The 24,353-nt window shown below is 45.5% G+C and overlaps 2 protein-coding genes across 4 annotated transcripts in view; one reads left to right on the plus strand and one right to left on the minus strand.

The window, feature by feature from the left end:
• Positions 1-3,568: 3,568 nt before the first annotated feature.
• On the minus strand, positions 3,569-19,974 carry Tgds (TDP-glucose 4,6-dehydratase). 2 transcript variants are annotated; one of them, XM_021627758.2, is made up of 12 exons: positions 19,817-19,974; positions 17,753-17,819; positions 16,425-16,493; positions 15,501-15,591; positions 10,417-10,559; positions 9,994-10,092; positions 8,504-8,563; positions 7,670-7,713; positions 6,771-6,936; positions 5,846-5,904; positions 5,142-5,239; positions 3,569-4,218 (listed from the first exon to the last, which is right to left on the minus strand). In XM_021627758.2, exons 1-12 carry the CDS (start codon positions 19,900-19,902, stop codon positions 4,133-4,135), a joined length of 1,068 nt encoding a protein of 355 aa, XP_021483433.1. In that variant the 5' UTR covers positions 19,903-19,974; the 3' UTR covers positions 3,569-4,132. The 2 variants fall into 2 exon arrangements, with proteins under 2 accessions (XP_021483433.1, XP_021483434.1); XM_021627759.2 differs by lacking the exon at positions 19,817-19,974 and adding an exon at positions 19,439-19,804.
• Positions 19,975-23,103: 3,129 nt separating this feature from the next.
• Gpr180 (G protein-coupled receptor 180) overlaps positions 23,104-24,353 on the plus strand; it is a 28,234-nt gene continuing 26,984 nt past the window's right edge. The window contains exon 1 of one of the 2 annotated variants that reach the window (XM_060391601.1): positions 23,104-23,318. In XM_060391601.1, the coding sequence (XP_060247584.1) occupies positions 23,171-23,318 (148 nt within the window). In that variant the 5' untranslated portion in view covers positions 23,104-23,170. The remainder of the gene's footprint in view (positions 23,319-24,353) is intronic. The other variant, XM_060391600.1, reaches the window with a different exon arrangement.

Raw genomic sequence — 24,353 nt, forward strand, 5'->3', positions numbered from 1 at the left:
TAAGAATATTATACCAACATCTTATGGAAGTTTTTTTGTTGTTGTTTGATTTTGGCAAAGAAAAATTCCTTTAAATTTTCAACTGAGTTCATTTGGTTCATTCTACAGTCAATAAAAATGTTAAAAGATCCCATGTCATGTAAAAGTGTCCGTGATATACCATCAGTGGAAAAGGCTCCAATATGATAATATTGGATAATCCCATATTTTTTTAAAATTTATGTATATGTGCACCAAAAAAAGCACATATATCAAAGTATTAACAAGCGACCTTTCAGTGGTGGGATGATTTTCTGTTTCTCACTTAAATGTTCAATTTGTGCAGCATATGCATCTGATCTTTGAAATTAAAAAAAAAAAAAAAACAGATAAATCTACAAATCTGATTATATCAACTTAAAAAGATCTTGTCAGGGTGTGGTGCCAGCATCTGGCCATGGCATACAAGCCTGACTGCGTTCGCAGAGACCACAGAACATCACTTTTCTTCCTCTATTTCTTTGCCTCAAGAAAAACTTAAAAGGAAATTAGGGCAGATTTATTAGGGCAAGAACCATGAAAGGACACCAAGGACAGGAATCCATAGCCCTAAGGAGAAAGCCACATATATTAACTCTGGTCTTGACTTGGATTTCTTGCCTCGAGATGGTGAGAAAGTAGATTTGCTGTTGAAGATACCTACCCGGTGATGTAGGTGACGGGAGCCCGTGCTAACTACTGTGCCCACTCACACACTGTCGGCTGCAGTCTACGGATGCCAGGCAGAAAGGGAACATGTGAGCTGGAGCCTGGGTACAACCAGAAGGCCTTAGTAAGCCACAAAGGCAGGCCAGCCAGACTCTCAGTCCCCATGTTTCCCAGCGCACTCCCTCAATATCCCCCTGCAGCCAGCCAGACAATGGAAAGGGGAGGGAAGAGTCCAGCTTGGTTTATATATGGGTGAGTTGCACACCAGGGCAAGTGAGAAGTGGACGGTAGCTGTATTTAAGCCATGCCAGAGGGGCCAGCCTTAAAACACACATACAACCCTACGAGGGTGAGGTAGCACAGCAGGTTAAGGCACTTGCCATTAAAGCTGACATCCATCCTAACTTCGGTCCCAGGACCCACAAGGAACCAGAAGAGATTAACCTGAGTGAGGTAACCGAGGTGCAGAAAGACACACATGGTATGTTTTCACTTATAAGAGGATTCTAGTACAGGATAAGCATACCGTGAGGCACAGACCCAAAGAAGATAATTAACAAGGAGAATCCAAGGGAGGAGGCATAAATTTCACTTGGAAGGGGAGATAGAATAGACAGAGGGAACAAGGTAGGAGAGGGGACACAGAGAGTTAAGAGGGTGGAGATCAGATCTGGGGAAAAAGAGAGGACAGAGGCCTGAAAAGAAAACTACAAGTGGGTGGATCTCTGTGATAAGCTGGAGACCTAAGTCAGATAGATTGCTGGGAGGATATGAGGGGGATTCAAGCAGAGACTCCTAGCAGCAGAGGCCACAGAGGCCGAAGAGGACACTCACTAACTTGACTAGTCTCCTGGCAGAGGAAAAGGAACACCAACCCATCCACAAAAATTTTGACCCAAAATTTACCCTGCCTACAAGTGTGCAGGGATAAAGATAGAGCAGAGAGATCAGAGATTGAGGGACTGCCCAACCAATGCCAGGCCCAACCAAAGACCCCCCGTATCGGAGAGTGCCAGCCCCTGACACTATAAACAATACTCTGCTAAACTTGCAGACAGGAGCCTGACAGGTGTTCTCTGAGGCTCTACCCAGCAGCACCTCAAAACAGATGCTGAGACTCAGCCAGACACTGGGTGATGAGTAGGGAGTCTGTGGAAAAGTGGGAGGAAAGAGGATAGGAGCCCCACGGAACACCAACATAGGCAACTACCCAGGGCCCAGAGGGTTTGATGAGACTTAAACATCAACCAAGGACCATGCATGAACTGGCCTAGGCCTCAGGCAGAGATGTAGCAGATGCGTAGTTCAGGGTTCATGTGGGTGCTCTAGTAAGAGGAGTGGGGACTGCATTGGACAGACTCACTAGCCAGCTTTTTGATATCTTTTCCCCTGGTGGGACTGCCTTGCCAAGCCACAGGGGAAGAGGACAGGCTCAGTCCTGATGCAACTTGATGATCTGGGGTGGATGGGAAAGGGAGCTCCCCTTTTCTGAGGAAGAGGCAAGGGGTGGGGGAGATGGGGGAGAGGGTGGGATGGGGCTATAACAAGAATGTAAAGTGAATTAAAAAAGAGCTGCCATGCCTTAGATGTACAAAAAGAAATTAATGCTCAACTAAAAGGAGGCTTGATGGTGTTCAATCAGAGGATTGACCTCGTGCAGGAGCAAATTGATACCCTATGGCAAATCGCTCAACTTGGCTGTCAATGAAAGTATGCTGGACTTTGTGTCACTAGTATACAACATGAGAATTTTTCCTGTGCTGCAAATCTGTCTAAACAATTGTCGAGCTATATTTTAGGTAATTGGACTGGAGAATTCGATACTACAATGGAGCAGCTGAGAGTGGCCATTGTCACAGTAAATTCTACCAGAGTGGACGCAGGACTAGCCACAGGATTATCATCATGGATTGCTGCAGCCATGAATCATCTGAAGGAATGGGCAGGCATGGGAGCGTTAGCAGGCCTTCTGGTGTTGGTCTCCTTGGTTTGCCTGTGGTGTATATGCAAGATTAGAGTCTCACAACAGCGTAATGCAGCCTCGACCATTCAGGCCTTTACAGCCATTGAAGCTGGACAGTCTCCCCAAGCATGGTTGGCTACCATAAAAAGCTAAAATGTTACGCTCAGGATGCAAGGCTAAGCACTGCACTCAGGGTCAGCCGCTTTCGACCCAGAGAAGAGCATGTCTGATTGCATGCGGGTTGATGCCCCAGGTCCCGCCTCTGAGAAAAAGGTATCGGATGGGTCTTATGCTCTTTGGGTGGATGACACCTAAATGAACATCAGTACAAAGTCCCAATTTATTTCTAATATCAGAGATCAGACCTCTACTCTTGCCTGATTCGTCTAAAACAAAAAGGGGGAACTGTAGAGAGCTGCGGAATGCTATGCCTTAAAGATGGAGCTGGTTTCCGCCTTCCACCTTCCCGATGGTGAGTGCTCTCTGTCACAAACAACTCCACATTTGGCTAAGGCCAATGATCTGGCTTGCTTCCATGTATGTGGACCTATCTGCATTGCCCACGTGGCACGCTGGGGTTGGCTACCCAGAGGCTATTTAAGCTGTGGGCTGGCTTTCCCCAGGGTCAGATGATTGTTCAAGGTTCCTGAATAAACTGCATTGAAAAAAAAAAAAAAAAAAAAAAGAAGAGCTGCAGTGGTCATGGTGTCTCTGCAGAGCAATGAAAACCAAAACTAAGACAGACAGGTTCTCAGCAGGTCAATGGGTACGAAATCTGCATTCAGAACAGAGCAACTTTCAACTCTGTCCACCCACTATCAGCTCAGTTACTTTTTAAAGTTACAATGAAATCTTTAGGGCAAGGAGATTAAATAATGCATGACTATTTAAAATTACAATTAAATAAAAATACATCACTAAAAGAAACCACAATCTGCATTTAATATATTAAAATATATACTTTTATAAAGTAATTGTAAACAGTAAATAAATGATGAGTTCTCTGATACAGGTTATATATAATCAACAACTGATTTCAAAAATGTGAGGAGTTACATTGTACCTTTAAAAACCATTTAACTTAATTTTATAAAATATCAAGTTTAAAAGTGCTAGAGTCTTTCATTTTGCTCCATCTTCACATTATCAGACCTTAAAAAATACAGGCAGGACCTAAAGTCAAAGACTGCGTGTGCTGGGGAGGATGGGAGCCGGGAGGCCTAAAGCTGTCCACTCAGCCACTGACTCAGGGCCGCCTGCCCTTGCTCTCAGGGCCCCAGCTCTGTCCTGACTCACTTCCGGGAGGGCTGACTTCCGGACAGCCGGCCAAGGGAATCTCCCCAGTCCTGCACCAGCGTGAAACCCCTGCCAACTTTGCAGGAGCCCAGCACTGAGGGCAGCCTTGTCCTGCAGGCGAGAGGTCACGTCTGGGCGCTTGGTCCTGTCACTGGCTGAGGTAGGCCAGCGTCCTCTTCTCTGCAGTTACAGAAATGGAGGCTGAACTGGGAATGGCTCTAAAGCCTTTTCTGCGTTCTTCCAGTTGTGGAAATTCTCCCGGTACCACGCAACTGGCAGGAAATGAAAAGCAGTGAAACATTAAGAAAGAAGCATCCATTCTCCAGCATTCCCAAGGCCCTGCTCTGTTAGCAGACGCCTTCTTCAACCTGAGGTGATAAGCATAGGGTCAGTCTATGCTGCTCACTATTAGTTCAAGGCTTTCCCAGTAAGCAGTGCAAGTCTGGTTAAGAATGGAAGTTATCTCGGCCTTTGCACTTTAATGTCTGAATCAAGTATTTCGTATATAAACTTTGAATCAAGATGTTTTTATACACTTAGGAAGATCCTTTATACAAATACAATTCCAAACAGATTTGTTTGTTGCTTCGTTTTGCTCTTTTTTCTTGGGATGGGGTTTCACCGTGCAGCTCTACTGAGCCTAAAACTTGTTGTGTAAACGGGCTCTAGCTCAGAGACCCTCCTGCCTCCATCTCCTGAATGCTGGCACTAAAGACATTGCAGGGTCCAAACAGCTTCAGCGCGCACACACACACACACACACACGGTCCAAACAGCTTCAGCACGCACACACACACACACACATACACACACACACTTATTTTACTAGGTTTTCCTGGACATACTGAATTGACAGGCATTTTCTTCAAATAAAGATCTTAACTCGGACCACTACTGCAGCTGCACTAAAAGGTGGTGTGCAATCAGTGGTCACAAAACACACCTCTCAAGAACACACAGGAAAGACCTGAGTGCCCAGCGACAGTGAGCTGGGCATCCTCAACACACAAGATTGAGGAAGAGCAGGGACAAGTTAAACCCATCACACTCAAGATGCTCAGGACACAACTATCGGGCAGGAACAGCGGGAAGTGCAGGCCTTCCTCGCAGCACCCTACTGGTCTGTAGCTCTGACAACAAGCTGCCTCCTTCCCACGGGCATGCACTGCTCCCAGACGGTCACTCCCTTACACACCTGTTTTCTTTATTCCTTCTTCCCAAGGCACTTTGGGCTTCCATCCTAAACTGTGAATCTTCTCAGACTTCATTGGATATCTCATGTCATTGTGAGGTCTGGGAAAGCAAAGATTTAACATGACAGTGTGAATGCACATCTGACTAAGACAGACAATGCACTTCATATGTCTTCATAATTCATATTAGAACAAAATCATCCCAGGGACATGCTTATTATAGAAATATTTTATAAAACACATAAAACCCCCAACGACCAATGCTTGACACTCCCTACAGCAAATCCTGTCTATAATTTACTTATTTCAGCCACAATCTGGGTGCAAATGAAGAGCCTGACACACAGAAGAAAAGTAGTAAGTGTTTGATGAGTGAACAGATCCAGCACGAGTACGAGGAACCCAGGATTCTCGAGCGCCGAGCCTATGGCAGGAGGCTTTGTCCACACTATAACGACACCTTCTGACACTTTCAGATGGAGATAATATCTGGATTTCACAACGGATAGAGTCCCACACTGGGAAGGAGTCCTACAACTCTCTGAGCCCACGGCTAAAAAGTGCTATCCTTCATGTCTATGGCACTGGCAAGTAGGAAGAAAAGTTTGTCGGACAGTTCACAAGTTAAACCGCTTTCCAACAGGCGTGCAAGGCATGCGCACTCAGACGGCACCGCCTTCTCCCCACGCTCCAGCTCGCGCCTCACCTGTCGTTAACGTAGTGCACCCACCGGTCTGTTTCCGACTCTGAACTGGTCTCTTTGATCTGTCAAGATGAAGCAGGTGTGTGAACCCCATTCCACAGAGACCACAGATCGACACTGCATTTACTAGCTGATGGACGACAACGAGAAAGACAAGCGCCTCACAGCGGGAAGGGAGGAAGAAGAGGAGGGACAGCACGAGAGTGTTCTACCCTTACACCCCACACTCTGCCCGCAGAGCTCACACTGACCGCGTCCCACACACAGCACGGGGGACGCAGAGAAACCTAAGGTGAGCCAGTCTTGCTGCAGCCTCACGGCTACATTATGCTTCGCTGCTCTTTGATGCCAAGAATAACATTTCCATCTCTGGAACTGAGGTACACCTTACAGCTAGAGGATGCACTAATATTCTTTCCCTGAAGAACTACATGAAGATGCTCGGAACACAGAATTAGGAATTATTTTCCCATCTGCTCATTTCAGTTAAGTAAACAGTATACTATTGATTCAGTGGTAGTCTGCACGAGAAATGTCCCCTCTTGGCGTGTGTATTTGAATCCTTGGTCCTCTACTGGTGGTGCAGCTTTAGGAGGTGGGGCCTGGCCTAAGGGAGTATGTCCCTGGGAGCGTGATTTGAGGTTTTCAGCCCCACCCTACTTCCTATTCCTCCTTCTGCTACCTGTGGACAGAGGAAAATGGCTCTAGCCAGCTTCCTCTTCTCGCCTTCAAGCCATGTCACCCCCCTCCCCCATTACGGACTCCAGTCCTCAAGGACTCCAAGCGGAACACGCTCTTCCTTAAGTAGCCTGTGGTTGGGCTGTTTCATCAAAGCAGCAGGAGGTCACTGGCACAGATATTGGCAAGTTCTTGATTGCAGCCACTACCTGATGACAAGCTTGTGATTCCCCTTATGGCAGATACATACCAGCTGGATTAGTTCTTTCGCAAGCTGGACAACTGACATTTCAAAGCTGGTCCCGATGTTATAAATTTCGCCTGGTTCTCCCTTCCTGAGGACAGTGAGAAACGCTTCTGCTACATCCGCAGCATAAAGGAAGTTTCTTCTCTGAAGCCCTGATCCATGAATACAGCTAAACAGATTAAACCAGGCAGAATTACAAGGTGCAGAATGGAGGTTCCCAAGCCAGAAGAAGTAATGACCAGTGTGACTCCCAGAAAGCCAGTTTCCAGAGGTCCTGGAAATCCTTGAATGAAAAAGTCAATTCCCCTAACTCTTTTCTCTCGTTCCTTAATGATGGCCAAGCTTCTGAAGAATTCTGATTTAAAAAGTGGAAAACATGGATTCCTAAAAAAATTCTGAAGAAATACCTAAGCTGGGTGGGGCTGTACAGAACTGTAACACCAGCCGCTTGGGGAACTGAGGCAAGAGGATCCCCACATTCAAGGCCAGTCTGAGCAATTTCAAAGAGTTAAAAATCAACTACAATGAATCACAGGGCTAGGGAGGGCGCTGGAGAGGGCATAGGGGCTACAGGACATGCAAGGCCTACTTTCAAGCCCCAGAACCTAAAAATTATGGGAAAGAAAAGGGGAAAAAAGTGACATATAAATATATTAAATTAATCATTTATAAATATAAAACTGTACATAGAAGCCAGAATTTTCTCTTCTAACTAGTTCCATGGCAGATAATCTCGGAGTTTACCTTGGTAAGTTACGAAGATGCGCTTTAGCGACCGACAAACTATCACAGTAAATGGGGAACGCCTTCCTGAGTTGGCAGAGCGCTGGTTTTCAAGGGCTGCTACTAACCACTATCAGCAGAGTAGATGCAGATCAGTGCAAAAGTAAAGAGCAACGTACCATTTCCTGTCGTGTTGGAGCAAAGATATAAATTTTGGAATAACCTAGAAGAATATTCATATGTCATTTCAGACTTTGAAAATGACATTAACATGAATTTAAATTCATAAGCTAAAAATCATTACTAAGATATTTATGTATGGATACATTCTAACTTTCAACCTAAGTTCATAAAAAAGTTATAATATTTGGTAAATAAGCGAACACTAAAGCAGTTTGTGATTCCGTAAAAACCTTATGATGAAAACACAGGCATCATGAGAATACAGAGAAAGCCTCTGTGGACAGTTTGCAGCCAACATACGCCACCTCTGGTGGTTTTTTTACCTCAAGGCAGGCATCGATCTCATTATGGTATGAGTATCCACCAAGCAAATCCCAGCTCTCCCCCTTACTGCCTAATTAGCTCCTAACTTCACATACCCCGACACAACTGCACACAGTCTACAGTGCTCCGTGGGCAGTACTGGGAGGGCTCAGTCCTAAGTGCTCCGTGGGGCAGTGCTGGGAGGGCTCCATAGTGCGTTAGAGTCCAAGGAAGATAATGCTTGTCCACACACATCCTCTCACCAAACTCCTAGAAAGCCTGTGTTTTCATTACACCCCCCAATTTAAAGACCATGGTTAAAGGGCCTGAAGGCATGGCATGTGGAATCAGCTGGAATGTGCCAGGCTGACTCAAGTCTTCACACTCTGACCTGTGAGCACTGCGGGCCACCACAGAGCATGTCATCACGTACGACTACAGCATAAATTAATCAGAGCAATAACTACTGCGAGCTTATTTTAAATTGTTACAATCACCACAAGCACCAAGAACTAGGAGCAGTTTACCTTTTCTGGATACTGATGTGGTCCATAGACGTTACTGCTTCTGGTGATGACCACTGGGAACTTAAGAGAGCACACTCAGTATCAGTGTGAGGGAGGGCCCAACAAAGTTCACAAATACTGCCACCAAAACCACACATCGTGAGCGCACTAGGGCCCATCTGAGCTGCGTGTGTAATTATATATTACATATAGCATGTAAAAAGTGTATAGATAATAAAGTATTATTTGGGAATTTCACATCATGAATTCCAATCAATTCCTAGTTCTCCCAGGCCCACCCCAGCTATGAGACTCCCCACCCCACAAAAAAAAAAAAAAAAAGATCCGTGCTTTGGCTGACTCTGAAGGGCAAGGAGCTACTTCTGTAGCGGCACTCACTGGTGACTGCAGGCTCCGCTGGGAAGGAGAGACACAGAAAGCTTCCGTGAACCCCCACTCTCACTCCAAAAAGAGGTCAGTTTTATAAGGACAGGCTCACACCTGTACTCCTGACACCCTTGATACTGAGGCAGACTGAGCTATGTAGTGAGACCTGTCTTCGTCTTTTAAGTCAGGCCTGGTGCTGAGTTGCTTTCAATACTAGAACTCAGGAGGCAGAGACTGGTTCACCAGTGTGAGGCCAGCATGGTTTACACAGTAAATCTCAGGCCAGCCAGGACAGCTAAGATCAGATAAAGGCTGAGGGTCCAATAGGGAGAGCAGGCTGTGGAGACAGGGGAAGATGTCTAGAGATGAAGGCACAGAGACAGGCTCAACACCGAGGCCTTGCACGCGGTCATTCCCAAGATGGCTGCCAGCACTCTACACTTACATGGATGTAAGGTGGTCGACATCAGGTTGGCTCTCCACTAATCGACCCTTACAAGCAAAAGGGACCACCACAAAGAGAACAGGTGTACCCCACACGGAGCCAAGACTGCTGACTCATAGAGAGGAGAGCAACTGCTGAAAGAGCATCTGCCACCCTCTGCCGTGGAGGACTTCCACGGACCTCACCAGACCTGTGATGTTCTGTAACTGAAACAGGACTAAATGTTTCAGCTTAGTGCTCCATGAGAACAGGGCCTTTGTTGTCCACACACTGTAAGATTTCAATACCTATAAGCCTTTACTGCCCAACTTTTTAAGCTAGGTCTTCCGTGCCAAAGCTGACTTAGAATGTTAAAACTTATATCCACAGTTTAGTAAGAGTTTCAGAAATCAGACCTGGTGAGATGGTAAAAGTACTTGCTGCCAGGCCCGATGACCTGAACGCACAGCGTAGAAGGTAAGAACTGGCTTCCCTAAGGTTCCCTCTGACCACCACACTCCTACTATAGAATACACGCTCCCACACCCACACCCACACAAGCAAAGAACTAACGCCTTTAATCCTAGCACTCAGCAGGCAGAGCCAGAAGGGTCTCTGAGTTTAAGGCCAGCCTGGTCTACAGAGTGAGCTCCGGAACAGCCAGGAATAAAAAAAAAACTGTTTCGGAATCAGCTTTTACCTTGTATCGTTCCCAGTAAGACTGCACAAAGCACTCAGCGGCCGCTTTAGATGAAGCGTAAGGGTTTGTAGGTTGTTTGGGGGAAGATTCGTCGAACTCCTAGTTTGAAAAGGACACATTTGAATTACACATACTCTCTAAGGAGAAAACATATTGTAAGGTCTAACTGTGGCTCAACAGTAGTCTGGTCACATTCAAGAGGACCTGGGTTCAACTCCACCCACATGTGTGCACATTAACACACATACACACAGCAAAACCAGTCACAGCACTAGCTTGAAAACCAGTCACAGCACTAGCTTGAAACGCTAGGCACTGCGATGTGACCCATGTGATCAGAGCACAGAAAAAGCCATGACTTTACTTAACAAGACAGATGTCTACACTGGTAGCCGGTATGTAGAACACACTTTTTGAGCTTACCTGATCAAGACTGCCTCCATACACTTCATCTGTGCTGACGTAAATAAATTTCTCCACTCTGGCTTCATAAGCAGTATTTACCAAAACATGAGTGCCATAAACATTGACGTATGTGAACTCAAAGGCACGGACAAATGAAAGATCTAAAAGGGACGAGAGAACAATTACTAATTCCGCTCACAGGACAAAACAAACACCAGATGACTGACTCAGGTATCAGATTGCTCACTTCCCCCTGCTCAGCACACCTGCTCTACGTTTAAGAAAGTGCGACACAGGTTGACACACACTTGGTTTCATGTAGCCCAAGTTAGCCTCACACATGCTACGCAGCTGAGCCTGATACGCTGAGCTCGACTTTTATTTTGAATTATTACTAAGGGTGGGCGTGTATGTATGGTGTGCTGTGTGAACACGGGTGTCTGTCACAGCTAGAGAGTTGGACCATTCTCTCCTTCTACCATGTGGGCTCAAGGGATCAAGTTCAGGTTTTCAGGCTTGGACAGGAAGAGCCTTTATTCAATGAGCCACCCCGCTGGCTGAGTCATAACTTCTGATCTTCCTGTCTCGACCTTCCACGTGCTGGAAGACAGGCGTATGTAAAGAACAGAGAAGTAGTCTGGCACCTTATTTAACTCTGGTCATGTACTGAACTCCTTTTAATACTGCCCTTGGAACACAGCACCCTAGAGCCCTCTCAAGCTCTCCCCGCACGGGGAAACTGCCTCTGACTACAAGTACACCCCTCTCTGCACTAGCACAAGTTTCTCGACCGCTACAAAGAACCAAAGTCAGACGGTTTCTACTCAAATACATTCCTGATGTATCTGGATAAAGACAGAAAGGCCACTCTAGTCTGAACTGGTTTGGGGTGCATATGTAGGAAGGCAGACAGTGTCCTGGTGAACTTTCCAGCTCGTGCATAATTAGGTTTGCACACTATGTAATATCACACTATGATTAAAATCAGATGCACCATGGGAAGAGACATGCAAAGTAAGAGAAATGATTATCTGACCTCATCTATCAATCAAGATAGACAATTACCAAAACCATGCCCTTAGTAACAGGTCCTTTCTTTACACTCCATCAAAACAGAGCCATAACCGGGCCCTGAGCACCCTTACTCAAACTGCCCACTGTCAAACCAACAACAGAGCTGTAACCTGGGCCCTGAGCACCCTTACTCAAACTGCCCACTGTCAAACCAAAACAGAGCTGTAACCTGGGCCCTGAGCACCCTTACTCAAACTGCCCCCTGTCAAACCAAAACAGAGCCATACCAGGATCCTGAGCACCCTTACTCACACAGCCCCCTGTCAAACCAAAACAGAGCTGTAACCTGGTCCCAAGTACCCTTACTCAAACTGCCCATTGTCAAACCAAAACAGAGCCATAACCGGGCTCTGAGTACCCTTACTCACACGGCCCACTGTCAAACGGTTAAAACAGGTGTGTGAACATGCTGGAGATAGAAATCACTGGCAGAAGATTACCTGCCCAGTGTGTGATGTTAGTCCCCAGTGTAACCAGTATGGGGGTAGGGAAGAGACAGAGTACAACACAAAACAAAATCCTAAACTAGAAACAACAACAACATATATATATGGTGATAAAAATACTTGAACTTACTGGAGTAAACAGTCCATATCAACAACCTACAAATAAGTTATAAAAACAAGAATAGCCCTACAGTAAAATGTATAGAAGACAAAAAAAAAGTTTAAACAAATGACCGTAAGCTTCTGATGCTCAACTTCACTTATAATAATAAAAATAATAACCTCTCAATTAAAAAACTTTCATTTACCAGACTAGCAAAAAATTAAAAAACAAAAACAAAACCTGAAGGGAGAGACTAGAGAGATGGCATAGTAGTTAGGAACACGTGTTCCTGCAGAGGCCCCAGGCTTAAGTCCCAGCACCCACGTGGTGTCTATAAGCTTCTGTAAGCCCAGGTCTAGGGGAGCTGATGTCTGCTCTGACTTGCATGGGCTCCTGCTGGCATGTGGTGCACATGCATGCACTCAGGAACATCATGAAATAAATGCCTAAAACCGTGGAAAAGTATTTCTCAGTAAGACTGAGCAGCTGGAGGAACACATGTCTGCACACCGGGAGTGAGTTACAAAAGTGGTTCTCACCTTCCTAACGCCAGACCCTTTACACAGTTCCTCATGCTGTAGTGACCCCTAAACATAAACCTTTAGGCACTGCTACTTCATAGTTGTGATTCTGCTACTGTGATAAGAATCCCTATCTGCTATGCGCCATGTCTGACATGCGAACTCTGAGAAAGGGCCGTCTACCTGCGGAGGGGAGGAGAGCCACAGGCTGAGAGCTGCCGCTCCACAACAGTTTATTCAACCCAGAGGAGAGCAAACCAGTGCTGTGCAGCCAAACTGATGACCACTTCTCCCTTAGTCCAAACCCGTCAGGTATACTTCCCCCTGAAATGTATGCTGCTGCCCACTCCAACAGTATGCTAGAATGTGACTATATTTGGAGACAGGTTTTGCTGAGTGATTCAGTCAAAACGAACCCCTTAATCCCGTCGTGTGTCACTACATAAAATTTGGACCCAAAACTGATACTAAGGCATGTACAGAGAAAAAAAGCCATGTGAGGCTATGAAAAAGGCAGAGCATGCTGGGAAACCTTGAAGAGAAGTGCAAAACATCCTGCTTCATCAGAGATTAGGACAACGTCAAAGGCTACTAAGGTTATGCCAAAAGGGACGCAAGAAGCAACCAGAAGCTGCTTCCACTCCACTCGCTAGCAGTAGTGTGGATGCCCGTACCACAACTAACTAAAGCAAAAACTAACAGTGTGAATGCTGGTACCACAACACCACAACTGACTAAAGAAAAAGTGGCATATGTATTTAATCCCAGCACTTGGGAGCCAAAGCCTAGTGGGTCTCTGTGAGTTGAGGTCAGACTGTTCCAGGACAGCCAGGGTTTCCACGAGGAAACCTGTCTCAAAAAATCAAAAAAAGAAAAACAAAGAGAGAGAGAGAGAGAAATAAAAGTCGAGTGTTAAAATCCATGAATTCATAGTGATACTTTAAAGAAAAAGAAGAAACCAAGTCATTACGACTGAACTCAGTGCCCATACACACCCATACTCCCCCACACACATGGAAACAAACAAACAAAGGTAAAAGTAAGGCAGCTAAGCTAGTTGCCAACATCAGCTGAATCTCAAGGCGTCCTAAGAACTGATATGGAGAATGTACTTACAAATTTTGATTAAACATGAATTGAATAAAAGACAAGAGGGGTTGGAGAGATGGCTCGGAGGTTAAGAACACTCACTGTTCTTCCAAAGGTCCTTAGTTCAATTCCCAGCAACCACAAGGTGGCCCATAAGCATCTAAAGTAAGATCTGGTGTGCAGGCATAATGTTGTATAAATAATAAATATATCTTAAAAGAAAAAAAGACAAGAAAAATCATCACTTCCAAAGCTCAAATATACATGAATATTGACTACAGAAAATAGTACTGTAGTGGAACTGAGAACAAATATAAAATTAAAGACAGCAGAATGAAACTCTTAGCTAAAACCAAAATTGGACAAAAGCAGTACTCAAGTGCATGAGCTGGGAGGAGAGAAAAGGTTTCTGGATTTTACACTCAGAAAAGTTGACTGCACTACGTAAGGTGACTACAAACAGACTATCTTCCAAACTAGCAGTGGGAAAAGAAATAAAAACATTTCCTCAGCTACATCTTCAAAAGAGGATAAATAACATGGATGATCAAAACCATTTTTCAAAAGTAAAATCCAAGCTGAGGATGAGCTCAGTGACAGAAGGCTTACCCAGCATGCACACGCTAACCATGAAGACAGAGACGTGCTGGAAATAAAACTGTGGAAAAGTTGTCCAGAGACGACTTAGCCATATTCAAGCCAACTATAAGGACTTCAAGGCAGTCCACACCACCAAGGAAGAAAGGTCACCTCAGAAGTGGGGAGGTGGGAATATGAGGGCTTGCTGTGCAAGCATGAGGACCAGAGTTCAAACCCCAGCACCACGGGCTGCAATTCTGTAGTCCCAGTACCAGGGGTGGAGACAAGCAGGGCCCAGGAGCTCTCTGGACACCAGCCTTGTCCCAATGATGAGTTTCAGGTTCAGCAAGAGACCATGTCTCAAGGGAAAAAGGCAGAGCACAGCAGAGGAAGACATCTGATATCCTCTACTGGCTTCTGCATACACGCATGTGCATGCACATGCATGCATGTGCACACACGCATGCACACACACACACCTGCTCTAGCATATACCCATGCAAACATCACATACATACCACACACACATACAGACAGACATGCAAGATAACAAATACATGCACACACATGAAACATGACACCATATAAAGGTTCAGCTAGCCAGGAATACACAAGAAATCACTACTCAGTTTTCTTACTAAAATATCTCCCTTTCAATACGTGGCCGGGTAGTGGTAGCACATGCCTGTAATCCCAGCACTTGGGAGGCAGAGGCAGATGCAGGCCATATCTATGAGTCTGAGGCTAGCCTGGTCTCTAAAGTCCAGGACAGCCAAGGCTACACAGAGAAGCCTTGTCTCAAAAAAACAAAAACAACAACAAAGACATTTCAAAGGCTCACTCCACTGTCCTTCCACTCTCTGCTGAATGTCACTGCCCAGGACAAAGGCTGAGCTATTACACCAGTATCTCAAATGCACAAGCGGGGCAGACGTTACCTGGTCTACCTGCCCCGGAGAAGAACGACATGAACCTGTTATTAAAGGCCTACCTCATTTCTTCCTTTAAGAAATAAGCAGTAGTCAGGATTTGAGTCAACTCAAGGTTTTTAAAGCCACTTTTAATGTTCCACTTCAACACACATGAATAAAAAGTGGTGGCGCCATCATAAAGTGAGCACCACTCAACTCCAGTAGAGGTGCTAAGTTTGCTTCCCAGAACCCATTTTAAAAAACAGGAAAACAGAGTTCCGGTTCTCTTTTTCTGGCACAGTAGGTGTGTCCTCTTTCAAAGGCTGGTAAGATGCTGCTCATCCAACCTGATTCCTGCGACCACAGCAACAATGCTTACCTACATGTGTCTGTGCAGCGAAATGTAGCACTATGTCTATCTTCTCCATGTCAAACAGCAGCTTCACAAAGCGGGAATTGCAGATGTCGCCCTGCATGGGAAGGTGAACCCGAAAAGCAGAGGGTTCCTGAGCATGCAGTTGTAACAATGTTTTACTCCAGCACCTCCCATTTCTCATCCCAAGTTCAACAGACAAGGTCTTTACATCAGTCAGCAGTCAGGCAAGTATAACAGCAAGGTAATTCTTTAGCATCTTAGAACATATGTATTAAGTTCAAGATATTCATGAAATTCTGTTTCAAGCAGTATTTTTATTGAGCACCAACTTCTGCTAAATACTGTGCTGATTTCTATCACACACGTGTAAAGCTAAAACCACTAGGAACTTTTTTAGCATTAAGAAAAATAAATCAAAAAGAAAAAGAAGGGGGCTGGAGAGATGGCTCAGTGGTTAAGAGCACTGTCTGCTCTTTCTAACGACCCAGGTTCAACTCCCAGCACTCACATGGCAGTTCATAACTGTCTGTAACTCCAGTTCAAGGTGGTCTGACACCCTCAAACCTCAAAAATGCACATAAAATAAAATTAAATAAATTAAAAAAAAAAAAAAGAAAAAGAAACCTTTCAGAGAGCTCTACTAAAATGCACTGAAAACAAGCCTGACAAGCGGAATAACGCAGGAAGTGTGTGTATCACCCCTAACTAAAACTGCCACTCTGGTGCTCGGATGTGTGTGAACTATCCATTCATCTGCCAAGGTCCCCAAACTCCAGCTTTTTTGTGATATCCCTCTAAAAGCAGAACTCTACATCAGGAAGTACGTCTGGAAACTATCTGCTCTTTAACATGTCTGTAGCACAAAAAGATTTGATTTCTGCATGACAAAAGAGGCACTGTTGAATAACTGCAACAAAACTTCCATACCTGTATAAATTTGTAGTTTTGCTTGTTAGAAATAGGTTCAAGATTCTTCAAGCTTGCACAGTAATCCAGCTTAAAATAAGAAAATATGGGGGGGACGACATGTCAATTTAAAGGTCATAAACATTAAACACTATGATACAAGAACAATTCTTCTAAAAATGTTTCCTGTGTTTTTATGCCATTAAAGTTTCTGACATCCTAAAAGAAAAAGCAGGTCACGGTTAATTTTCAAAAGAACAAACGCCAAGAGAAAGGCTGTTACAAGTTCCTCTTTAAAAAAAGTGTTCTGCTCACGCTCTCCTTCAGCAGCTAGTGGCTACAAAAGTTCAGTTCTTAACAGAAAAGGAACTCGCAATTCAAAATGAAGAGCACCTGCTTCACACATATTATAACTTACTACACCTCTTCTTCAGCTACCATGATAGTGAATATATTTAAAAAGGGCTAGTTGAGGTTGGAGAGATGGCTCAGCAGTTACGGACACTAGCTGCTCTTCCAGAGGACCCAGGTTCAATTCCCAGCACCCACATGGCAGTTCACAGCTCACAACTGTCTGTAACTCCTACTCCAGGGGAGCTGACTCCCTGACACAAAACAGCAGTATAAATTAAAATAAGTAAATTAAGAAAATAAGAAAGATATTTGCATCTTTGGTTTAAACTAAAACAGAATCATACTCTTCTGGGAGACTTCAATCTACAAAGACTACAAGATTGTCAAGATTAAATTAATTTCACTATTTTTTTTTTCTTTGTTTGGACACAGAACTCATGTGTTCCTAGGCTGGCTTGAACTTGCTATATAGTTCAAGGAGAACACTGAAGTTCTTCTGATCCTTCTGCTTCTGCCTCCCTGGTGCTTGGATGACAGGCAAGTGTCACTGCAACTGGCTTTAATTATGTTCTAATGTTAAAAAGAAATACTCTAACAATACACAGATGTTTCTGGGAGGTAGCAATTATAAAATCAAATAGCTAAATTTAAAAAGTCAATAGCCTCCCAAAATAGTAATCACAAAATTATAGTATATATTGAATTTTTAAAGGGTAAAGCTTTTCTTTTGCTAAAAATACTGTACTAAAAATACTGGGTTTAAAGGCTAGCAAAATAGTTTCAAAAGCATTGGCCCAAGATTAAACACAGAATGAACTCGTAACAGTACATACCCTGAGTAGAAGAAACAACCAAATACAAATACAAAGCAAACAAATAGAAAACAGGAGAACACCTTACCACCCTTAGTTCTCTGGCACTACTGCCTAAAGGTAGTACGGAGGAAAATGCAGGTCTTATTTTAGAACACGAAGCTCATTTTTTGCAATCCTTACCTTGTCTAAATTTATGATCATATAGTTAGGATAATCTTCCACTAAGGACACAATCACATGGGATGCACTACAAGAAGAAAAGAGCTTTGTGAGTGACAAACATTAACCTCCCTAGATTCCTAAAAAGGTTAAGAGATAACATCACACTTTCCTAAGACAGTAGAGATGACATAACATGCCACACACGTTTGCTTTTAACACACTTTCTCAACAGCACCCATGAACACTCTCATACCGCCCTCATGCCATGTAAAATATTCTGGCCCTGAGAAAAGAGAAAAAGCCAGTTTAGCCAAATGATGCTGTCCACAAATGCTGTGAGTGAGCCTGAAAAACTGTTAAGATCTAGTTCGAGTACTGAGAGAGTTCACTGTGCCTTCTCAAGAACTGTGATGTAATTATGCAGGTATTACTGCAGCATACAACCGTCATTTGCCTATGTCTGTGGTGACTTCTACAACTGCTCTCTTGCTACTAGAAGTTGGCTGGGTCAGCCTAAAATCTCAGGAGGGTCTTGGAATGATCCCAGGTTTCCTAGGCTAATAATAGTTGAGTTTGGGCTTGCTTCTACCAGTAGGTCCAAACAGTGGATCATGAAATGGAGCTATCTCAGTAAAATGAACCACCAGATGAACCACCAGATATTTTTAAACACTTATAGTTTGGGCTCTCAGGAATAATGGCAAGCACTGACCAACTGTATAGGTGAAGTTTATACCTGGTGGCCATTCCCCTCATTTTCTAGGCTATTCATTGTGGACCAGCCCTACCATGCAAAGTTCAAGCACTTTCCACACCAACTCTCTTGTTATTTAAGTGAAACTTGGCTTCCTGGTGCCTTAGCAAGGTGTCAAGGTGCACTGCCTATTAGTGGTCAGGAAACAAGAAACCCTGTACCCTCTCCATGCAGAAGACACTGAGTTCTACGAAGATAGTATTACTCATGCATTCATCCACTCAACTATTACTGAAGACCTTCATAATATGAAGGTGACTTTCCTTTCTGCAGGTGCTCAATGAACATGTCTGCCCTCACAGAGTTTACATTCTAGAGGGAGGGCAAGGCCATAAACAATAAATATTCGATGTAATTTCGGGTAGTGTTAATACAGCCAGTTGCCTATGGCGATCCGAGAAGCACTCTCCAGTTGGTATGTCGTTAAATTAACACCTGAACTGCAGAGTGCAAAGAGCCTAAGCAAAGAAAGAATCGCAAACACTCGCAAACACCTCCAGTCAGGAAGCAGCACTGACTGCTGTGCTCCAAGAACCCTGAGAGGGTTGTGCTGGGTACAGAGAAGCAAAAGATTAGGTTGGAAAGAAGGGCTTGAGCACCTGAGTCTTCAAATCTCACAGAAACCACGAGTGTAAAATCCTGTTAAAGAGCACCTCACTTCCTTAAAAACACTGACTTCTGTATAGAAACATACTTTAAGGGGTCTAAAGAAAATGCACAGAGCTCAACCAGGAGAGGTATAGCAGCACTGTACCAAGCAAAAGAAGGCTGTATCTACAGTACTCAGAGGACAGTGGTGAAACGTCAAACTGAGGATAACCTTTGACACAAAAGAAAGGGCGGGCTCATGGGTATGAGCCTCAAACAGGTTGGGACTATTTGTAAACGTTTTCTTAAAAAATAAGCAAGAAAGAGAGAGAAAGAAAGAGAGAACCCATCACGATCCTCACATCGTGTCGAGGCGACCTTTTGAAAGGCCTGTACGTGCTGGTGGTTAGTTTGGCAGAGAGGTCAGGAAGAAAACGGGAAGAAACTGACGAGTGCTCCTCAACCAGTGAGAGATGGCAAACGCCCCCAGGCAGGCCGGAGGGACACTTCCGCAGCACTCCTGCTTCCCCCTCCTGGGAGGCAGGTGGTAAAGCAGTCGCAATTTCGGAGCAATCTCGTCTTTGCCGACCAGAAAGCGAGGGGCACTGGGAGGATGTCCCAGCCGAGCTTTCGGAGCCCCCGCACCCGATCGTCAAAGCCGGGGGCCCAGAGTCAAGGAGAGCCGCGGAAAAGGTTAGCGTCTGTGGGAGCCACTTCTGGACAGCAGCACCGCTACCTACATGAAGCCAGCACCGCCGGTCACCAGGACCCGCTTCACGAAGCTGCCGGGACCGCAAGCCGGCTCTTCCCGGCCCACAGCCGACATCTTTCAGCTCAGCAGCGCCGGAGCCGTAGAGCGCGGAGGCCGAGGAGCCGAGGGACGCGCCTTCACGACGTTTTGCGACACGGCCCACCCCCGACACGTTCAAAGGAAGTCAGCAGCGTCTTCCGGGTTTTCCCGGGCCACAGCGTGAGGGGCGGAGCCGGTGGCACTGCGCGGACGCCGGCTCGGTTCCCGGGCTACCTCGCTGGGAGTAGTTGGGGTCACTCGGGAACAAGGGTCGGGAACGTTTTCCAGGCAATGGCACCAACAGGGATTATTGCTATTGATACTTAGAGGCTCGGAGTTATGGATGGATGTTTTCATTTTTGTACTTCACTACGTCCGTAGACTAACCCCCAGCTGAGCAGCAATTTCCGGAGTGTATGCAGTATGGAAATGGAAAGTTGCATCTCACAGTTATATTTTACTGCTGTTAATATTATCACAGACAGCGAAGACTCCTTGCAATCATGATAAACGTGTTTCGTAGATTTCCCTGATACCTCTGACTCATTTTTCCCGTTGGCTCACTGTGTCCCAGGCCTGGTCCCCCTTTCTCTTCTATTGCAGGGCCTGCTTCCTCCCTGGTCTAACTACCCTTTCCTGGGATGTCTGACTAGTGTTTATCCATATCTATTGGAGTCTTTCCTTGATTCAATTTAAACAGCAACCTAACCACCCTAACGGCCCAGAACCATTAAAAAAAAAATCTTTGTTCTTACCATTCATTAACATATAGGCCGATGATGTAATTGCTCACTGGGATGGATGCATCACAGAACGAACATTCATCAACAAGAAAGCATATTGTGTGATTGCTCACTGCCATTTAGAATTATTCTAATATAGTCTGCTTGCTCTTTATGAATTCTGAGGCTCTACCAATTGGGAACAGTAGGCCATCATATTCTTTCTTACGAACCAAGGCATTAGAAGTTTGTCTTCATTGAAAGAACATTAGTGATCAGGAAGAAAGACATCAAGCCTTTCAGCGGTAGTACATTCCTTTAGTCCTAGCACTTGGGCACTTGGGAGGCAGAGGCAAGCTGAGTTCGAGGCCAGCCTGGTCTAAAGGAGAAGGAGGAGGAAGACAATGACAACATGAGACAAAAGGAAAGTGCTTATTGTATGTTCTGCTTTTCCTTCAGGGACACCTGTTTTCCTTCCTCACCCCTGTTCTGGGCGTATCAATAATACTATTAAAATTTAGATTAATTAAATTTAGTAGAGTTTTCTTTCAGCAAACAATGAAACCCCAAGCAACACTCTGGAAGAAAGGTTCAGAGAGCCCCAGCAAACCCCCTTGGCAGTCAGAAGGTATAAACAGAAGAGGCAGTACAGCTCAGTGGTAGAGCACTGGCCTCTCTTCCAGAGGACCCCGGGGATTTCACCACTCACATGGTGGGTCACAACCGTCTGTAACCTCAGTTTCCAGGGAAGCTGTGCTCTGATTTTCACGAGCACTGTACAATATGGTACATAAACATATGTAAACAAAATTTCCATACACAGGAAATAAATCCTGGAGGTAATGTCTAGGAAACACTTAACAGGTTATGGCTCTATTTGTGCCTTCTCAAAGGGAATCCTGATGCAGAACAATGCTTCTTCCATATACAGACACAGCTGATCAGTTGGGAGCCTGTTGACTGGCTAAAGCTTACTGAGTTAGGCTGCAGCTCCTATGTAGGAATTCAGAATCCTGGGGACGGTCTCCTGGCACATTTAGCTTAATACCATATATATTTGCAGAGGTTTATCTGAAAAGATGCACCTGAAAATGCTAACAGAGTCTACCTTTCAGTATTGGGCATTGGCAAGGAAATTAGGAAGTTGGAACTGAAAATGTTGCTCTATATACTTTTGACCATGAATGTTTTTCTGAGCTGTTTGAATTACTCTTATATTTAAAAAGAACTAGAGTAATTTTAAAAAATCTCACTATCAATACCCTTCTCATCCTGGGAAGTCTGGAGTGTTGAAATGCTGGTAAGGGGTGGGTTTCTTTATCTAAGTGAGGAGGTATGTTGTGAGCCTTTGCTTCTATGTTATAAAGACATCTTGTTGAATGAAGATAATTTGCATGCACTTATTCAATGAAATAATTTTGAGTTCCTACATGTGCTTTCAAGACGCTCACAGTCTCTGACTGTCTGTACCTTGCAATAGAGTGAGAAATTCAGTTGAACCAGGTGTTTGCAGTATTTTGTAGTCAGTGACCTGACAGGGGAAGTAAGGTTTTTTGGTTTCACCGAAACCTGACATAGACTCTGGGTGTCCGAAAGGCTTCTTGAAGTGTGTTGGGAAAAGAGAATCTAACAGAAAAAGCAAAGCGAAGCAAATGAGGAGGTAAGTACTCCAGAGGGGTCTGTGAATCTCACCAACACAGGGGCTTGGGGAGTATATAAAATTGATAGTGTTAAGATGGGCGTTAGTTGAGATTCGAAGTATTTGAAATTCTAAAGAGAGTGGGTTGTGTACTAAAAGCGATGAAGGCGCTTTGAAGGAAAGTGATGCTGGGAAATGGTATTTTCTGAAGTGTTCTGTAACTCTAAGTCAGAAGTGGATGGTAGCTAAGCAGAATTAACACTGGAGGGAGGTCAGTTGCCGCAAGCCAGTGTAGTGGCTGCCGCTTCCTGCCATCACCCGAGAAAGGGCCAATGATATCTGATTACATGTGAACGGAGGTGGTCCTTGGAATTCGCAGCTATCTGGCCTGCTGGAGGATGATATAATTCAACCAGACCAAGACCTCTGTTCAAGGAATTAAACATGCATCGGTTTGTGCCAAGAGAAGTCGGGCTTTTCCGTTCGGACGTGTGAGTTATCGTTGTAACATTAAAATGGGCATAGGCGCGGGGAAGGACACGCAAAGAATGCGTTCCAGCCTTGAGGGCGCTTTCCTCGCCGCGATCGCTCAGCTACGGACTCGTCAGTTCTTTCCTGGAAAGCCTCAGACGTCAGTGACGAGCGCACGCGTGCGCAGTGACGTAACGCGCAAAGGCTGCTAGGGTGACAGCATCCCCAAACAACATCCCTGGAGGGCTCCATTTAAAACAGGCGGGAACTAGCAGCATGGCTGCAGGCGGGGGCACCGCGGACCTGCACGTCCCGCCTACCGCGGCCGATGATTGGCTACTGCCTCGGGCTCGGGCCGGCGAACCCGCGTCTCATTGGCCGCCGGCCTCCGGCCCCGCCCCGCCCTCCGCTGCCGACGTGGGCTGCAGGCCGCAGGCGGTTGCCGGGCGCGCGAGCGGAGCTGGCGGCGGGCATGGGCGGCCTGCGGCTGCTGGCGGTAGCCCTCACGTGCAGCTGCTGGTGGCCGCAGGGCGGCCAGGCCAAGACCGTGCGGGGCAGCTTCAGCAGCGCCGCGGCCCGGGACGCCCAGGGCCAGAGCATCGGCCATTTCGAGTTCCACGGTAGGTCCGGGGCGGGCCGAGGGATGCGGGCTCGCGGCCTCCCGCAGGCCCGGGGTCGGTAGGCGGCGGCCGGGCACCTCTCCCCTCCCTCCCGCCACGTCGCCGCGGCCCTGCGCTCTCACCGGGCCGCAGCCTAGTGCACCTGCAAGCGGTCTCCAGTCCCCAGCGCCCCCTGTGCAGCGCTTCGCTGCATCTTCCCAGAGCCCCTGCTCCTCACTGGGCCTGATTTGTATGCATTTGGGCCCTGAAGTTGTGAGTGATCGTCAGCCCAGCAACTTGGCTTCCTGTTGTTTGTAAGACCGGTTGCATAAAACCCACTTGGAGCGGGTTTGGGGTCTGTCATTGCCTCAGCAGCCTGGGTACCACTCTACAAACTGCGAGCCTAGAGTTCAGTTAGTGGATATGCGTCTAAGTGTTGAGAAAGTTTCGCGACTGGTACATTCTGGCGTGTCAGAAAGCTGCATTTCATTCGTACTTCTTGGTATCTCCCAGGAAAATCAATAGTTCTCAGTTGACGGATTCGGGATTAATTTTGTTAATTTTGCCCCGTTTATTTGCTCTCTTAGAGTGTTTTCTTGGTACCATGAATTTGACATTGCATTTCAAATGAGTGATTTCTATCCTGAAGCTGAGATTGCTAGCTTAGGTGATGGAGTTGCATTAGAGAAGAAACTGCGGATGTTCATGTACCTGCTTAAGAGGGGTTTAGGAGAATATAGCAGAAATGAGAAGTTATTGGGCATGGGAAAGAGTGTCAAGTCCTGGGAACTCATACAGTTGATGAGTAAAAGAAGGCTTTTAAAACACAAAAACTGAAGGTTTTACAAAATCTGAGAGAAACGTGTCAGTTCAAGAACCTGAATATACCTGGATGAAGGAAGAAGGGCTCCCAAGTAAACAGTTTTGTTGTATTGTCGTGTTTTCAGTCTCTTGACCGTTTCATTGTGGTGGTCCTTTGAGAACTGATAGCACTGTCACCAGGATCTGGAAAGGTCCAGTCAGTAAACCAAGGACCGTGGAAGCCGCGATTTGTGC

This window comes from Meriones unguiculatus, chromosome 9 (assembly GCF_030254825.1).
Source record: "Meriones unguiculatus strain TT.TT164.6M chromosome 9, Bangor_MerUng_6.1, whole genome shotgun sequence".
NCBI lineage: Eukaryota > Metazoa > Chordata > Mammalia > Rodentia > Muridae > Meriones > Meriones unguiculatus.

Excerpts from the sequence above, each read along its gene's own strand:
- Tgds (XM_021627758.2), bottom strand. The coding sequence starts at position 19,902 with ATGTCGGCTGTGGGCCGGGAAGAGCCGGCTTGCGGTCCCGGCAGCTTC. Across the intron at positions 15,592-16,424 it reads AAAACTACAAATTTATACAG|GGCGACATCTGCAATTCCCG; the intron begins GTATGGAAGTTT and ends CTTCCCATGCAG. Across the intron at positions 10,093-10,416 it reads ATGGAGGCAGTCTTGATCAG|GAGTTCGACGAATCTTCCCC; the intron begins GTAAGCTCAAAA and ends TTTTCAAACTAG.